Source organism: Podospora pseudocomata, chromosome 7 (genome assembly GCF_035222375.1).
Source record: "Podospora pseudocomata strain CBS 415.72m chromosome 7, whole genome shotgun sequence".
Lineage (NCBI taxonomy): Eukaryota > Fungi > Ascomycota > Sordariomycetes > Sordariales > Podosporaceae > Podospora > Podospora pseudocomata.
Window position 1 is genome coordinate 962,988 of NC_085891.1, and position 14,860 is coordinate 977,847.

Genomic DNA, 14,860 nt, shown 5'->3' on the forward strand with positions numbered 1-14,860 from the left:
GAAACTCAAACGCCCTCTTCCCCACCCACTACTCACTTATCTGATGGCTCGTCCAGTGTGAGGTCGTACACAAAACATCTCCCGTCTAATCGAAGGATGCCTAGAATGTCACTGCCCTCTCCATGTCTCGCCCGGTCCCATCCTTCGACTAGCCTGAATCAAAAGGGTTCACCGACGAACATCTTCTTCAACAACCAGAAACAGAATCTGCCGGTTCCCTCGGTGCCCTCGGCAAAGGATCACAGTATGCCACAAGTCTTCGAGAATAAAGACAAGAAGCCCCCAACGTTTCATTAAACCACAAAGTGTACGAAGATCTGGGTAGGAGTCGGTAAATTCCGTCGGTGTGAGCACTCATCCAAAGTCCTCCGACTCCGTTCGTACATATCTTACCCTCTTTTTGTCGCCGTTGGTTGGTCAGTCTCCCTCCCACAACGACCAGCGGCTGAAGCGGGCGGGCGGGCCCAGATCCGAAGCACCACTCACGGAACAAAGGCGTGATCCTCCTCAAGCACATTACTGGCGCATATTCGAAGGAGGGCGTTATCCTCAGAGCTAAGAGCACTAAAAGGCGGGCGGGCGGCAGTGGCTTGAAGCATAAGCAGCAGCTAACAAGAGCTGTGCCGTTTGAGAAAGATCCCGCCCAAGGCTTGGCGCCGGCTGCCTTCGTTTTGAGCATCTCACTCAGCAATTCTTTCTCTTTGCATGCAGCTGCTCTGCCTGTGTTGGTCTTATCAACGACTTACACAGTTACACGGCTCGACGTCCGCCTCGCCCACCTCGCCCAACCCGCCAACGATCTACGGGCACAGCTCAGACACCCTGCAGCTTGCTTGCCTTGTCCTACCACAACATCACCAACTTTGGTTCGCTGTGTGATCCTCGTGCGTGCCGCGAAAGAGAAAGGTCGAGACCGCTGGGGATGTTACCGTGCCTTTTGAACCACCATCAGAAGCTCGGGACACCAACACCAACAAGAAGAAAAAGAAGAAGCACAACAACAACACCGGCCTCTCTTCATAGTTCTCTTAACATCTACCCATCCAGAGGTCAGTATCAGCTTCCATATCTCATCCAGTCAGACCAGCCAGACCACTCCCTATCAGGTAGCATCCATCCACCCACCTGTCCATGTCGTGTTCCCCCCCGTCTGACAAATAAATTTGGACGGGCCACACACGCGAGGGCGATCCTCGGCGGGTATCTATCGAGATAATGCACCGTCTCAAAATCCTTCGTCGACAAGATTGGCAACCGAAATCCCACTCTACTACACCGGGTGGTAAAGCTTCCCAGACTAGAACTAGATGACAAAAACAAACAAACCTACATCAAATGAACCCAACACACTGGAGTTGGGTTATTATTTAGCTACCAAGCAAGCCCACGTAGAGAGCTCATCATCAAGCGTTCAAACCGAATACGTGAACTTTGAAGCAAACATAAAAGCGAATACGCGAACTTCTCCCAGACGTGGCTACTGTCTTGACCATTCAGAACATAACATTCTCATAAATTCGCCTCCCAACCCCCCCTCGGCGAAAAGATCCATCCCTCTTACCACATACACAAGCCCCATCTCGTAGTATCCGGAATCCCCGGGTGCACCCGTCAAAGGGTCCCTCCCCCAACACCAATTAGGAAGAGGCGAGGGCCTCCTGCACGTACTACATTCCGGTATATTGCTTACCACACCTCTCTTTCTGCATAGTATCAAGTTCATGGTACCACCCTATCTTTGCTCCCGTTGGCATGGCCTGCTTTACTCCAAAACTCATCAACCAGACAGCACTCGTTTCTTTTTGGAAATTTACACAGAGAAATATTATCACATTCACCTCACTCATACATTCGAAAAAGGAACCATCAAAAGTAATGTAAACAGCCAGGCATGTAGCCAGCCAACAAAGACAGGGAGAAATTTCCCCATCATTCGTCATATTTATAAGTTAAAACCACTGCTTTCCTCCTCCTACCCATTTCATAGTAAGGTATGTATTGGATAGGTAGATAGCAGCCAAGGTAAGCCTCTCGCCTAACGTAACTCCCCTTAGGAGGAAAAGACCAATCGAAAGAGCGACGAAGCAAAAAGACACAAATATGCAAGCCAGTAGGGCAAGAGATTGTCCCCCGCTTACAAGATCAAGACGACGACGATAACAACAACAACAACAAAACCACCACACATCGCTTTTCGCTCAAAAAGAACGTATTTCAATGGTTTATATCCGGTCCGGTGAGCCCCCCAAGAGCAAACGGTGGTGTTTGGGACAAGAAGAGAAGTTAAGAAATTTCGTGTATACACACACACACACACAAAACGATCAAGGTCACACATCGACAGGACAGACCAACTTGCCTAAATCCCAAGATTTAAGCAGCTGCGCTCGCCGTCTGCAACCCCTCCATCTCCCTTTCCAGCAACCGCTCCGTCAGCCCACCCCGAGTCGTCGTCGTCTTGGCCTCCTGCTCAATCGTCCTCGCCGCCTCGGCAATACCAAGCTGCTCGTCCGTCCACAGCGGCTCCTCGGCCGCCGCGTTCGGCTCCCCAACCCCGATGAACCCCCCCTCGGCAGCCCACTCGCTCGTCCGCTTGATGCCGAGCTCCTCCCAGATCGTCTGGATGGCCCCGACGAGGTGGTCGCGGTACTCCTTGGTGTGGCCGGGGGTGGGCGTAATCCGCAGACGCTCCTGACCGACAGGAACGGTGGGGTAGTTAATGCTCTGGACGTAAATCTTGTGGTCCTGCAGGAGCTTGTCACTCGCCTGCTTGGCCAGCTCGGCGTTGCCGACCAGGATGGGGATGATGTGGCTCGGGTTGGGAATCACAGGGATGTCCCTCTCCCCGAGGGCCTCCTTGACAGCCCGGGTGTGTAGTTGTTGCAAACGGCGGTCGCCGTTGTAGTTCATCTGATACTCAATCGCCGCCCGAGCACCAGCCATGACAGCAGGTGGCAAAGAGGTGGTAAAGATGAACCCGGGCGCAAGAGAGCGCACTGTGTCGACCAGCTTGGCGCTGCCGGCGATGTACCCGCCAACGCAGCCGTAAGCCTTACCCAGAGTACCGGTGATGATGTCAATACGCTCCATAATGGTGCCGCGAGGCTTGCCCTGCGCGTGCGCCTCAAAGTCGAGGTGCTCCGCTACACCGGCGCCGTGTGGCCCGTACATGCCCACCGCGTGCACCTCGTCGAGGAAAGTAATGGCGCCGTACTTCTCAGCCAGGTCGCAAATCTCCTCAATGGGGCCAATGGATCCGCACATGCTGTAGACGGACTCAAAGGCGATGATCTTGGGGACGTGCAGCGGCAGCGCCGCGAGCTTCTCCTCCAGATCCTTTACGTCGTTGTGTTTAAAGATGACCTTCTTGGTCCCAGAGTGGCGGATACCCTGGATCATCGAGGCGTGGTTCAGGCTGTCTGACAAGATGACACAGTCTGGCATCTTGCTCCCCAGCGTCGCGAGCGTGGCATCGTTGGCCACGTAGCACGAGCTGAAGACCAGCGCTGCTTCCTGAGCGTGCAGCTTGGCGATCGTTGCCTCCAATTCCACCGCGTGCCTGTTGTGTCCAGAAATATTTCTCGTACCACCGGCGCCAGCACCGTACTCGTCCAAGGTCTCGTGCATCGCCTTCAAAACCTGGGGGTTGCGGCCCATGCCGAGGTAGTCGTTGGCGCACCAGACAGTAACCTTTTCCTCCCTGGTTGACATGTGGGCGCGGGGAAACTCCTTTGCGAGACGGTTGATGTTGTTGAAGTAGCGATACGACTTGTCCTTGTGCTTCTTCTCAAGCTCATTGTTGTAGAAGCCCTCGTAATCGAACTTGGTGCCATTGTGCGTCACCGGCGCGGCGGTGCGGGCAGCAGTCAAGGTGTTGGCAGCGGCTTGCGCTTTGGTTGGGATTCTAGGAGGAAGCGGGACTGGATACCAGGAAATGCCATGTCAGCGCCAGTTCTTCGCCACGTGTAACTCCTCCAGAGTGCGAATCAATCCTTACCCTTCTCGCGGCCATTGAAAATGGCGCCCTCGACAGCCTGCGCCTCCTGAGCACCGCTCGTGTGAATCTTTGCCTTGCTCGTCTTTCCGTGGGCAGAGACAGTCGACATGGCCCGGCCAGCAACACCGGGAATGCCGGCATGGCCAATGCGAGCCGACTGGACAGCCATAGCCTTGCCCATGACGGGGCAGCGACGGGCGAGGGTCTGCAGCTTGGAGATGGTGCCACCGCACGGCGAGGCGGCGGGGCGGGCAGCCGTCGTCATGGCGCGGAGGCCGGCGGCGGTGGCCTTCTTCATGAAGGGGCACATGGCCTTGGACTGGCGCAAAACGGAGTCCATCGTCGTCGCTTAGGGCGGCTTGTCTTGATCCGAGTTTCGTTCTCGCGCGAAGAGAAAGTGAGGGTGTTTGCTTTTTGCCTCTGCGCGCGCAGAGCTGGGCTTATGACGAAGGGTTTGTGTTGATTTGTTGTACTTTTTTGGAGGGGCAAAAAAAAAGCAACACACAAAAAAAGAGTAGGCTGTTGAAGAGCCGAGGGTGATATTTGCGCGCGTAAAGCAGCAAGAACCGGAGAAACAACAGCGACTTCCCACACAATCAAAACCCGCAGCGAAAACACAGGCGAGATCAAATATTGTGGTTTGTCAGAAAGGGGGGAAGAAGGTGGGAAAAAAGGAGAAGGGTCCGAGCAGTGGAGGAGAACAGAAGGACCTGGACTCGCTCTCTCAATTCAACAAACCCTCCGCCGCCGCCGCCATCTTTTCCCTGACGGTCCACACCGGGTGGGTTCGACCTCTGTTGGACTCGGAGTTTCGGTGTCTGCCCGTTTTGCTCTGCTTCAATGAGACGCTGTGCATTTTGCCCTTGGGGACAATCCGCCCATCCTGATTGGGCATCTCCTCGGTGCTTACCCCCGCCGTCGGCATGTCACCGCAACTTGTCGCGTAGCGGTATGTTCCACCGGCCCCGCGGTACCGGAGACCTTCAGCCTTTTCCCGGCCTTCTCGAACCACTGTCATCATTCACAACAGCTTGATCTCATCGACATTTATTATACATAAGTAACATAAAGCAAGACCTTGCCCACTCAGCACAGCCACACGGTGAGGAATTGGCAAAAGACAAGAAGAATAGGTATGGAACATGTTAAGCACTGCCATGTCACATGATTGTTACCACTGCAACAGCTACGCTCTTCTGTATAAAACACCTCGATCGTATTTTCATGGCTACGCATTGTACACAGTTGCAACATCTCCCCCCATGCTGTCCTCCCCCGCACCCACTGACCATAGGCCACATTTGTGCCCTTCTATTTACATCTAATACCACATGTCCCATTACCCCAAAGCCACCCTAACTACCAACGCGAACCCAAACGTAAATATGTACCATTGATCCCCCTATACCCTTTTTCACGCCGTTCCAAATGATTGCCCCCCCAAACCTTGCTGCAAGATGAGTCATTAGATGGACGATAGCCATTATCGTTTCCCTACCCTGAATACCGCTCAGCTCCATCATCAAACCCCCGCCACCCCAACTAAACCACCCTCTTCCCTAAACGCCGATGCAAATCGTCAATGTGGGTAAAGCAGCCCAAGGGTATCATCTCGAAAAGGAAATAGAGGTTGAAGATGATGAAAAAATAAAGGCAAACCGCGAAATGTGAGGGGGAACATCGATCGACTGCTGAATTTGGGGCGTTATTCGGTTAGCTCAGTCAATTAAAAACGGCGAGGCGGCTGAATCTCCGGGTCGGACAGGCTGCTGCCGTCCTCCCGGCCCCGGTCCAATGTTGGGGGTTTTAGGCCCCTTCGAATCTCGTGGCCGTTTAGGCATCGATCCTGACGTCTTCTCCTTGTCCTTCTTCACCTTGTCCTTCTTCACCTTGGTGACTCGACTTTCGTCCTTCACCTTCGACGACGGTCGCGGCTTTTGCTGTGCTACTGTTGCTGCTTGCTGCAGTTAATGATTTGCGTGTCAGCTGATGTTGTTTGATGATCTTGAGAAGAAAATGAAACTTGTTGAAATTAAGTGGTGTCGGGCCATACGTTATTGCGGACGACTTGGGAGCCCCAGACTTCGCGCTTGAAGTCGTCCTCGGCCAAGCCATTGAGCCGGGTAACCATAGTTTGCAAGTCCCGCCGCTCCCGAGTGGCCAGCTGGTCAGGTTGAATATAGCCCGAAAGCATGGCTTCTGCAAAACGTGCATGTAACCTGCAGCACTTTTGTAGGTATTGCCACTTGTCTCTAGCAGGGAAGGTCTTATAGCTGAACCCTTTCTCCTGAAGTGCTTGTTCAACGCCTTGCATAACGGCATCTGGCGTAAAAACAACCTCTTTCCCTTCCTCACAAAGCGCTTGATAGATCCGTCGTAGATCTGGAAGGTCGGGCCTCGCTGAATCAATGACTGACGCCGAAGTCCCCGGGAGGGGGATGATCAACGATGGGGTGGTTGACTGAGGTTGTTGACTCCCAGAGACATGAGCATGTGACAGAGCCTTCTGAGACATGGGAGACGGCGCTTTATTAGGAGGCGCCAGAGCAGAAGCAGCTGGTTTTTGAGCCGGAGTAGGAGGAGTGTTACGAGGAGCTGGATGAGGAGGAGCCGGATTAGAAGCAGCTAAGGTTTCGACTGGCTGAGTGCCAAACGGACCGGCGACTAAACTTGGGTTGACCTGTGGTGTGGCTGAGGGCGTCGCATGCGACGGTAGGGCATGTCCGTCAGCTGGGTACTTGGCAAACGACCCCGATCCAAGGACAGGCTGTAGATCGGAGTTTGGAAGTGTAAAGCTGGGTGCCGGAGCTGCTCCGAGCACAGGTCTAACAGGAGCAGACCCTAGTGTGTTGAGGCGGCCGAGCTGCCGGTACTGTTGGAGATACTGTCCGGGAATTGGTATTGGCGTCGTACTGGAAGGTACCATCTGACCAAAGTTGTCCCTCAATCGTGGCAAGACTGAGTTGTGGGCAAGATTGGGTTGAGCAGTTCCAATGCCTTTGTTGATCATCCCTATTGTGTTTGACTGGACAGCGGGCTGGGGCTGCCACCCATATCGCTCTCTGTCGAGCCGGAGTTTCTCAGCCTCATACGCCTCTGGGTTTGTGAGCCTCAGGAGGGCGAGGGCAACCTCCTTCTTCGCTTCCTCCTGGTCCTCTGGAGGAAGTTCATATGTCTCTTCCTTCTCAAATGTCTCCGTAGATGTAACCTTGCGGACTAGGGGTCCCACCTCAGCGCTGTTCAGGAGAGCGTCAAGAACGGTATCCTGGCCATAGGCATCTTGAAGGTCCTCCTGGTCCACTGTCTGCGGCGGTACAAAGTACTCCTTGAGGCGAGTAGCGTAAGGGGCCGGGTTCTTCTTATCGATGACCCGGGAGGCGAGCTGCGTCTTGAAGATGGCACTCTTGTGGATTGTTGCCTCGAAGGTGCCTCCTATCATCAACCAATAGACATACACCGGCTTGGTCTGACCTAGTCGGTATGCCCGGCCAATAGCCTGCTGTTCATCGGTTGGCGAATACTTGAAGTCCAGGATGATCACTCTGTTGGCCCCATAAATGTTGAGCCCAACACCACCAGCTTTTGTGGAAATCAGATACACGTCGGCCGAATCGTTGCTGTTGAACTTCTTGATCGATGCTTGACGCATATTGATTGGGGTATGGCCATCAAGGCGCTGGTATCCGATCTGCCTCCGCTTGAAGATGCTCTCGAGAAAGTCCAGCGCCGGGATGCTTTGGGTGAAGATGAGTGCCTTGTCGCCCACCTTGCGAAATTCCCCCAAGAGAAACATGAGTACGACGATCTTGTACGAGTGAGCGTCGTTATCAATGTCTCGGCAAGTCGTCGGGGTCAAGAGTTCACTTAGGATATCCTGAGGCAAAATAAGCTCATCCTCGTCCTCGGATTTCCCGCTCTTCGCCTTTCCCTTGGCGTCCTTTTGCCTTTCGGCCACCGTCTTGAAGATCCTGGGGTGCGCCAGGACAGTACCAAGCTTGGCAACCATGCTCCAAACCTGTGCCGATGATTTGTCGCTACCCGTAACTGTCGGATTGTTGACACGCTCGATGTAGATTTCATAGAGTGTCCTCTGGAGCGGGGTCAAGGGCAGCATTATGATAAACTCCTTTTTTGTGGGAAGCTCGTCTCGGAGAACTTGAACGTCCCTTCGATGAACCTTGGGGCTCATAGTCTCCTTCAAGATGACAAGCAGTTTCCTCGCTTGCCTCTTTGCCGAAGGGTTACTATCTGCATAAAGCCCTTCCTTGATTGGATTGCCGAACCTGGACCTGAACTCTTCAATGTCCGACAAGTAGCCCGGCGAAACCCAGTTGACCATGGCGTAATAATCCATGACGTTGTTGGTCAGTGGTGACCCCGTCATGGCGATGCGGCTCTTGGTGTGAAAGTGTGCGGCTGCTCGTGACCGCTTGGTGTTCTGATTCTTGATGAGATGGGTCTCATCCCCAACAACAATGTTTGGTTTTTCTTGCAGAAGCTTCTCCAGCTCCTCATCCTCAACGAGGTTGCCAAAGAGACTATATCCGACGATGAGAACCCCACCGCCTGAGGCCCATTTCTTGACGACTTCTACGCGAACGTATGCCGTCAATGATGCGTCTACTTTGTATACCGGTCCCAGTGAGCCTTCCGGTGCCCACATGTTCACCTCATCAACCCAGTTATCCACGAGCCCCGATGGACAGAGAATCAATGTCCTGGATCGCCGTAGTTTCTCCGGAATCTGTTCGACAACCGCGGGGTCACTGGACGCTGCTGCTTCGGCAATGACCACCAACAAAGTGATGACCTGCATTGTTTTGCCCAGACCCATGGTATGCGCAAGGAGGCAGCCCTGGCCACTCACCACAACCTGGTTCCACATGAAGCGCACACCATCAATCTGATGGTCTTTGATCCTGCTGCCGGTGTAAGCGTTGATAAAGATCAAAGGCTCGTCGTCTTTCTTTGTTTCGTTGACGATGAGTCGGGCCATGGTACTAGGCACAATGCCATTGGTAGCAATTTCTTCGTGTAACCGGCGCCGGCGGCGGCCAAACTCTACGAGCTGCTGCTGAGTAGTGACCCGTAGATTTTTGGCCTCTTGGTTAACTTTCTGTTTCCGTTTCCGTTTCTTCTTAGATAGCGGCACTTCTTCGTCGGGTAACACTGCCTCAACTTCGTCGGCAAGGGTGAGCGTGGCATCAGCCGGGTCTTGAGGCACCCCTCCTTCGGATGAGTCTTGGGAAACCAATTCCTCGACTGGCTTCTCAGAGGCCGCCACTTGAGAAGGTTCACTTTTGATGGGCGTTTTGACTGCCGGAGACTTTGTGGGCGTGGTGGGCGCCAAAGACCTTGTGTGGCCAAAATGTGGCTTTTCGGTCCTGAACAACACAAGCAACTTTTTCAAATGGTTGTAGAAGGTCTGAAATTTTACACCAGCGCTTTGCTCAAGCTGCCTCAGGGTAATTTTTCGAATCGTTGTCCGGGCCAGCCTCTTTGCGGAGCACTCAAGAAACGCGTCGAACAGTTGACAGAGTAGGAGTTCAGTTGTGCCAACCCTAGCAACTGTGCCATTGGTATCGATCGCTGGCTTCAAGTGCTCTTCCCAAATCTCCTTATGTCCGAAAGGGCCGACCACTTTAAGGAGCCTCTCCCTTTTCTGTTCAGTCCATTGACAAAGGATGGCTGCGAGAAGACGTTCGGCATCATTGGCCTTAGCCCAATAATCGGTGCCCATTTCGCCCATTTTTTCGAGGCTCAGTCGATCGGTGAATTCCGGGATCCCATCAGTAGGTGAGATCAAGGGTGAATCCTCAATTAGGATAACCTCGTCGGCTTGCTTCGTCCCGAGAGGTGTTGAGGGTGCAAGGGCCAGTTTGGTCTTGATTTTCCCCGGTGAAGAATCTTGCATATCGGTGTCGGGCTCTTGTACAAAGTCGGATATAGGCTCAACTTCCATCAAGTCGTTTGAAATCATAACCTTGTCATCGCTATCGTCCAAGAAGTCATCTGTCTCGGAGTCGCTGCTGGCCAGATCCTCTTCATCTTCCGCTAACTCTTGTTGTTTCTTGGGCCGAGGCATTGGCCGAGGCAAAGCGGCAGGCTTGGGTGGGCGTCTCGGGCTCTCAAGCACTCCAAGCAGCCAACACTGGTAGCATTTCTCGAAGACGCTCTGCTCCAAGTAGTCCGACGCCATCTTACGAAGCATCTCGTCAGACTTCCACTTCTCCGTCAAGATTTGCTTTCTGAACTTCGGGATGCGTTTCGCAGCCTCATCCTTGAGCTTTTTGATGGACTTGATGTAGGCTTCTCTATTTGGGTTCCGTCTTGCGCTCTCCCAAATGTTGTGCGCTCTGCGGTCCTGTTTGGGCTGTTGTTCATCAACCCAACGCGCCTCGAGTTCCTTGATGACATCTGCAATGACAGCCTGGGCTTTATCGTTGCTCAACACCGAAGCAGCTTCTTGCTGCCGTAGAGCCTTCATCCTCTCTCGCTCTTCTTCTTCTTGCTGATATTCCTCCCATTCATCGGAATCCATGCTCTCCTCATCGTCAGACTGACCAAAGACTGGCAACGGAGATTCTTCTCTTTCGTCCTGCGGAACTTCAAGGGTCCTCTGTGGCCGGACGGAGAGGTAGTGACGTTTCATGGCTCCCCAAACCTGTCTTCGACGACCCGGGGGGTGATCGTGATAACCATGAGCAAAGTCCCCATTATCATCCACTTCATCTGAAGGATTCAGGCTGAGTATCTCGGCCGGGGTCAAGGATCCAGGATCGAGCCAGCATGGGGGGGCTTGATACCCAAATATGGTTGTGAGCCTCGTGAAGGCATCTCCCTCTGTAGGAGCAAGCGCAGGTTTGGCATGCATGGGCTCTGACGATATCAGTGTAGGCGCTACTCTCCTCTTTTTCCGAGGGGGTTCTTCTGGGGCGATAGGTTGCTGCTCGACTACTGCCGGGCTTCCGTTGTCCGAAACACTATTAATGTCCATGGGTTCCGACCCTGCGATGCTGTTGTCCTCTGGGTTTTCGTTGATGTCTCCCAGACCTCCAATCCGCAGGTCCACAGCAGGTGATAGCGCTGGAGACAAAACACCACTTGGTCCTGATGCCCCAAGTTGAGAGGCAATCGCAGCCTGCATTGCGCGATCCATATCCAGACGGGGCTTGGCATCTGGAGATCCTCTGGCTGGAGGCTCAAAGCTACTGGGCGGATGAGGCTCTCGCTTGATGTAGGTACTGCCATGGTCGTCCCCGTCATCTTGCTGACGTATGTAATCGCGATACCCAGCACTTGATTCCTTGAGTTCATTGATGATATGCTGCAAGAATTGTTGATGGGGCAATATCTTGATGCCCAATTCTGCAAACATGTTGTGAATGCCGAACTCTTCAGGGTAAGTTAGGAAAGATGCGCCATCGACCCCGCCCTCTCTGAGCTTCGCTTCAAGGGCGGCAAGGTCCAGAGGCCGCTTGGGGGCCCTTGCCCTCCATTGGCGATTCGAATGGCACAGTTCTTGTATGAGTTGCTCCTCGTCCCACAAAAAGGGATCGTGTACGTCTTCCCCTTCCATGTTCACAACTGAACTGTCTGCTGCTCTATGTTAGACTTTGCATCTGTTCATGTGGCTTAGTGGCTTGATAGCTTGGATCAGAGAGAGTATAAATGGAGGTGCCTGTCACAAACAGGCCCAACAAAAGCTCTAGAGATGATACTCAAAGACAAGGGACCAATGGAGTTTACTCACAAGCATACTATTAATGATTGCTATGAACACCGCTCATAACCAGACCAAACGCCGTAACGATGCGAGCAGAGAAGAAAGAGGAATCGGGGACGCTGAAATCAGAGAAAAATGTTCGACTTGCTTTCAAGCCACAATAATCGATGGGAGACTATGGCTCTTTGGGTGGGGGCAGGTTGGCGGTAATGCGATGATGATGGTGATAAATATGCGACTCTGTCAATCAAACGAAGGACCATGAGGTGTCGTGAGTCAAGTGAATTGTCGACTTGCTTCTCAGGTTCCTCACAACAGGATCTCAGAATCAATATCGAGATGACAATAATCACCAATAGGCAGTCGCGTGGTGGAGGTTGGTCGACGCGTGGAACGCGAATTTAGGGTTTGTAGTGGTCGAGAAGTGGTGACAGGTGGTCACGTTGATTGAATTAACCCTGGAATATGGTGTCAACATTCTAATTCATACTTAGGTTCGTGATTGCCTGCTTTGTGCGATAGGAGGTCTGTGCTCCGGCTCTCGATAACAATAGCAAGTATTTTTCAGGCAGGCAAATGCTCTCGAAGAGAGAGGAAATAATAATATTATGAATATAAGTGGGTGCAAAGATCAATCACTGAAGTGAATAAATGGCTTCCAGTGTAAGGAACGACGCATGGGAGGCTTAAGATAGGTGTCAATCTAACACGCAAAATGACTGTCTGGCAGCATGAGTCGTGAATAAGCTTCGATAAGGGAGGGGTAGCATGTGAACATCAACTTACCCCGCCATGGTTGGTGAGGTGATGGTGGAAGGCGAGACCCTTGGTAAGGGCAGCAGCTGGGTGTAAAAGCTCGGACGAGGTTTCCAACTGGCAGGAGCACTCTACGGCTTCTCTTGGGTAGAGTTTTTGTAGTGTATATTTGCTGTGTTTAACTCCAAATGGCCGAGTTGCTCTTGGGACGGCTCCGCGACCTCATGGGGACCCACACTCTCTCTTTTCTGGGGAACGCTGTTTGAGCAACCGCCGAACTTCGGGCGGCAACTCCGTCCAGCAACGGCTTAAACCAGATACTTGGTATATGTCTGTTGGTAGGTTGTGGAATACGGATGACTGTTTTTATCTCGCACTTTATCCTAGTCCAAGAACGAGTGATTTCTACAATTTTCAGACGACCTGTCGATTGCAATATTTTGCTTTGTAAGCGCTTCAAAACTGCCCCTTTCTCCTGCTCACGCCGATGTTACCATCGAGCACTTCTCAGTCCGCCACTGACAAAGTTCTTGGCCAAGCTAACACCAAGCATAGAAAGGAATTCCACCATGACTTCAAACGCCCCCTATCCCCCAGCTCTAGATGCAGGTCTGGAGACAGAAAGACTGTCTCAGACTATCAAGGATTGGTCAATCGCCAATGGGCTTGCTGTCCGTCCTCCTCCTGCATTGGTAGGCCAGAATCAAGACCCTGAGGGAATTCTGGCTATCAATGCCCCTGTCACGCTTTTCCCAAGTCCATTCCCAAAAAGCTGCTTCGAGGAGGCAAAGGCAATCCAGACGAACTACAATGAGTTGTATGCTCGAATTAGTCAGGATGAGGAGTTTTTGGGTCGTCTTGTTCAAGAGTAAGCTGCCAACACAACTGTTGAGATATCAATCTTAATATTGACCATGTTAGGGTTGCCGGTGGTGATGATTTTATTGCCAAGCTCTGGGAGATTCATCTCAAAGTAAAAGAGGAAGGCTATGTTCAGGTAGGTCGCTGTCTGGCTGGTGTAATGACCCCTGCTAAAAACCGTGTGTTAGAACCTCTCTCTTGGTCTTTTCCGGTCAGACTACATGGTTCACCAAGACGGTGACCACCTCCAAATTAAACAGGTTGAGTTCAACACGATAGCCTCTTCCTTTGGAGGGCTCTCTGCTCAAACCTCGCTGCTCCATCAGTACCTATCCCCATGCCACCTCAAGCACTCACTCACACATGATACTAATACCCGCTCCAGACACCTATCAAAAACAGAATACCCCCTCCTAACCACCCCCATCCCCCCCAACGCCCTCAACCTCCCCCCCAACACCTCCGCCCACTCCCTCGCCGCCGGCCTCCGCGCCGCCTACGAAGCCTACGGGCCCTCAATCCTCAACCACCCAACCTGCATCCTTTTCATCGTCCAAGAGGGCGAACGCAACATCTTCGACCAGCGCCACCTAGAATACTCCCTCCAACAATCCTCCATCCCCGTCTTCCGCCTCCCCTTCTCCCAACTCCTAACCCACACCACCCTCTCCCCCCCCCCCCTCCGCCAACTCCTCTACCACCTCCCCCACAACCCCTCCCAAATCTTCGAAGTAGCCGTCACCTACCTGCGAGCAGGCTACGGACCAAACGACTACCCCACCCCCACATCCTGGCTCGCCCGCCGCAGAATCGAAACCTCCAACACGATCCCCTGTCCCACAATCCTAACCCAGCTAGCCGGCATGAAAAAGGTACAACAAGTCCTCGCCACCCCTCCCGGCCCTTCCACCCTCGCCAAATTCATCCCCGACGAAGAAAAATCTTCCGCGTTGTGGAGGACCTTCACAAACATCTACCCCCTGGACAGCTCCTCCCCCGCAGGGAGGGAAGCCCGGCGCCTGGCCACCGACCCGAAAGAGTGTCTAAAGTACGTCATGAAGCCCCAGAGGGAAGGCGGCGGAAACAACTTTTACAAGGGCGCCATCCCGGAGCAGCTGAAGAAGGTGCCCGAGGAGCACTGGAATAGTTTTATTCTGATGGAGCTCATCACGCCGCCCGCGGTGCAGAATACCATCCTGAGACAGGGGAAGCTGGAGCAGGGGGGTGTGATTTGCGAGTTGGGGGTGTACGGGACTTGTTTGTGGGATCAGAAGACCGGCCAAGTTAAACACAACGAAGAGGCGGGTTACCTACTAAGGACAAAGGGGGATCAGAGCGAGGAGGGGGGTGTGGCGGCTGGGTTTGGGTGCATGGATTCTGTTGCTTTGGTGTAGACCTTCGAGTGTGAATAGCAGCCTCCAAGGACATAAAGATGCAATATAGTTGTATTCAACATAGAGACAGGACTAAACAATGTTCATTCCACCTACCTCTCTTCACCCATCACTGCCCGTGTACCT

General features: G+C 52.9%; 4 protein-coding genes across 4 annotated transcripts; 1 reads left to right on the forward strand and 3 right to left on the reverse strand.

Moving 5' to 3' along the window:
- Positions 1 to 482: 482 nt before the first annotated feature.
- Positions 483 to 1,133, reverse strand: QC762_0106690 (uncharacterized protein; the record flags this gene model as incomplete). Its single annotated transcript, XM_062884267.1, has 3 exons — positions 483 to 608; positions 747 to 800; positions 1,122 to 1,133. 3 exons carry the CDS (start codon positions 1,131 to 1,133, stop codon positions 483 to 485), a joined length of 192 nt encoding a protein of 63 aa, XP_062739088.1.
- A 740-nt stretch (positions 1,134 to 1,873) lies between these two features.
- On the reverse strand, positions 1,874 to 4,819 carry HEM1 (mitochondrial 5-aminolevulinate synthase). The gene is made up of 2 exons (XM_062893081.1): positions 3,998 to 4,819; positions 1,874 to 3,920 (listed from the first exon to the last, which is right to left on the reverse strand). Exons 1-2 carry the CDS (start codon positions 4,335 to 4,337, stop codon positions 2,374 to 2,376), a joined length of 1,887 nt encoding a protein of 628 aa, XP_062739089.1. The 5' UTR covers positions 4,338 to 4,819; the 3' UTR covers positions 1,874 to 2,373.
- Positions 4,820 to 5,715: 896 nt separating this feature from the next.
- Positions 5,716 to 11,787, reverse strand: QC762_702190 (uncharacterized protein; the record flags this gene model as incomplete). Its single annotated transcript, XM_062893080.1, has 3 exons — positions 5,716 to 5,958; positions 6,051 to 11,593; positions 11,781 to 11,787. 3 exons carry the CDS (start codon positions 11,785 to 11,787, stop codon positions 5,716 to 5,718), a joined length of 5,793 nt encoding a protein of 1,930 aa, XP_062739090.1.
- An 874-nt stretch (positions 11,788 to 12,661) lies between these two features.
- On the forward strand, positions 12,662 to 14,824 carry GSH2 (Glutathione synthetase). Its single transcript, XM_062893079.1, has 5 exons — positions 12,662 to 12,926; positions 13,019 to 13,347; positions 13,401 to 13,476; positions 13,529 to 13,665; positions 13,726 to 14,824. Exons 2-5 carry the CDS (start codon positions 13,049 to 13,051, stop codon positions 14,732 to 14,734), a joined length of 1,521 nt encoding a protein of 506 aa, XP_062739091.1. The 5' UTR covers positions 12,662 to 12,926; positions 13,019 to 13,048; the 3' UTR covers positions 14,735 to 14,824.
- Positions 14,825 to 14,860: the final 36 nt, after the last annotated feature.

What these genes read in the sequence shown, in the direction of transcription:
- HEM1 (XM_062893081.1), bottom strand. Translation starts at nt 4,337, where the DNA reads ATGGACTCCGTTTTGCGCCAGTCCAAGGCCATGTGCCCCTTCATGAAG. An exon ending in TTTCAATGGCCGCGAGAAGG is followed by an intron (nt 3,921 to 3,997) that starts GTAAGGATTGAT and finishes CCTGGTATCCAG; the next exon opens with TCCCGCTTCCTCCTAGAATC.
- GSH2 (XM_062893079.1), top strand. Translation starts at nt 13,049, where the DNA reads ATGACTTCAAACGCCCCCTATCCCCCAGCTCTAGATGCAGGTCTGGAG. An exon ending in AAGAGGAAGGCTATGTTCAG is followed by an intron (nt 13,477 to 13,528) that starts GTAGGTCGCTGT and finishes ACCGTGTGTTAG; the next exon opens with AACCTCTCTCTTGGTCTTTT. An exon ending in CAAACCTCGCTGCTCCATCA is followed by an intron (nt 13,666 to 13,725) that starts GTACCTATCCCC and finishes TACCCGCTCCAG; the next exon opens with ACACCTATCAAAAACAGAAT.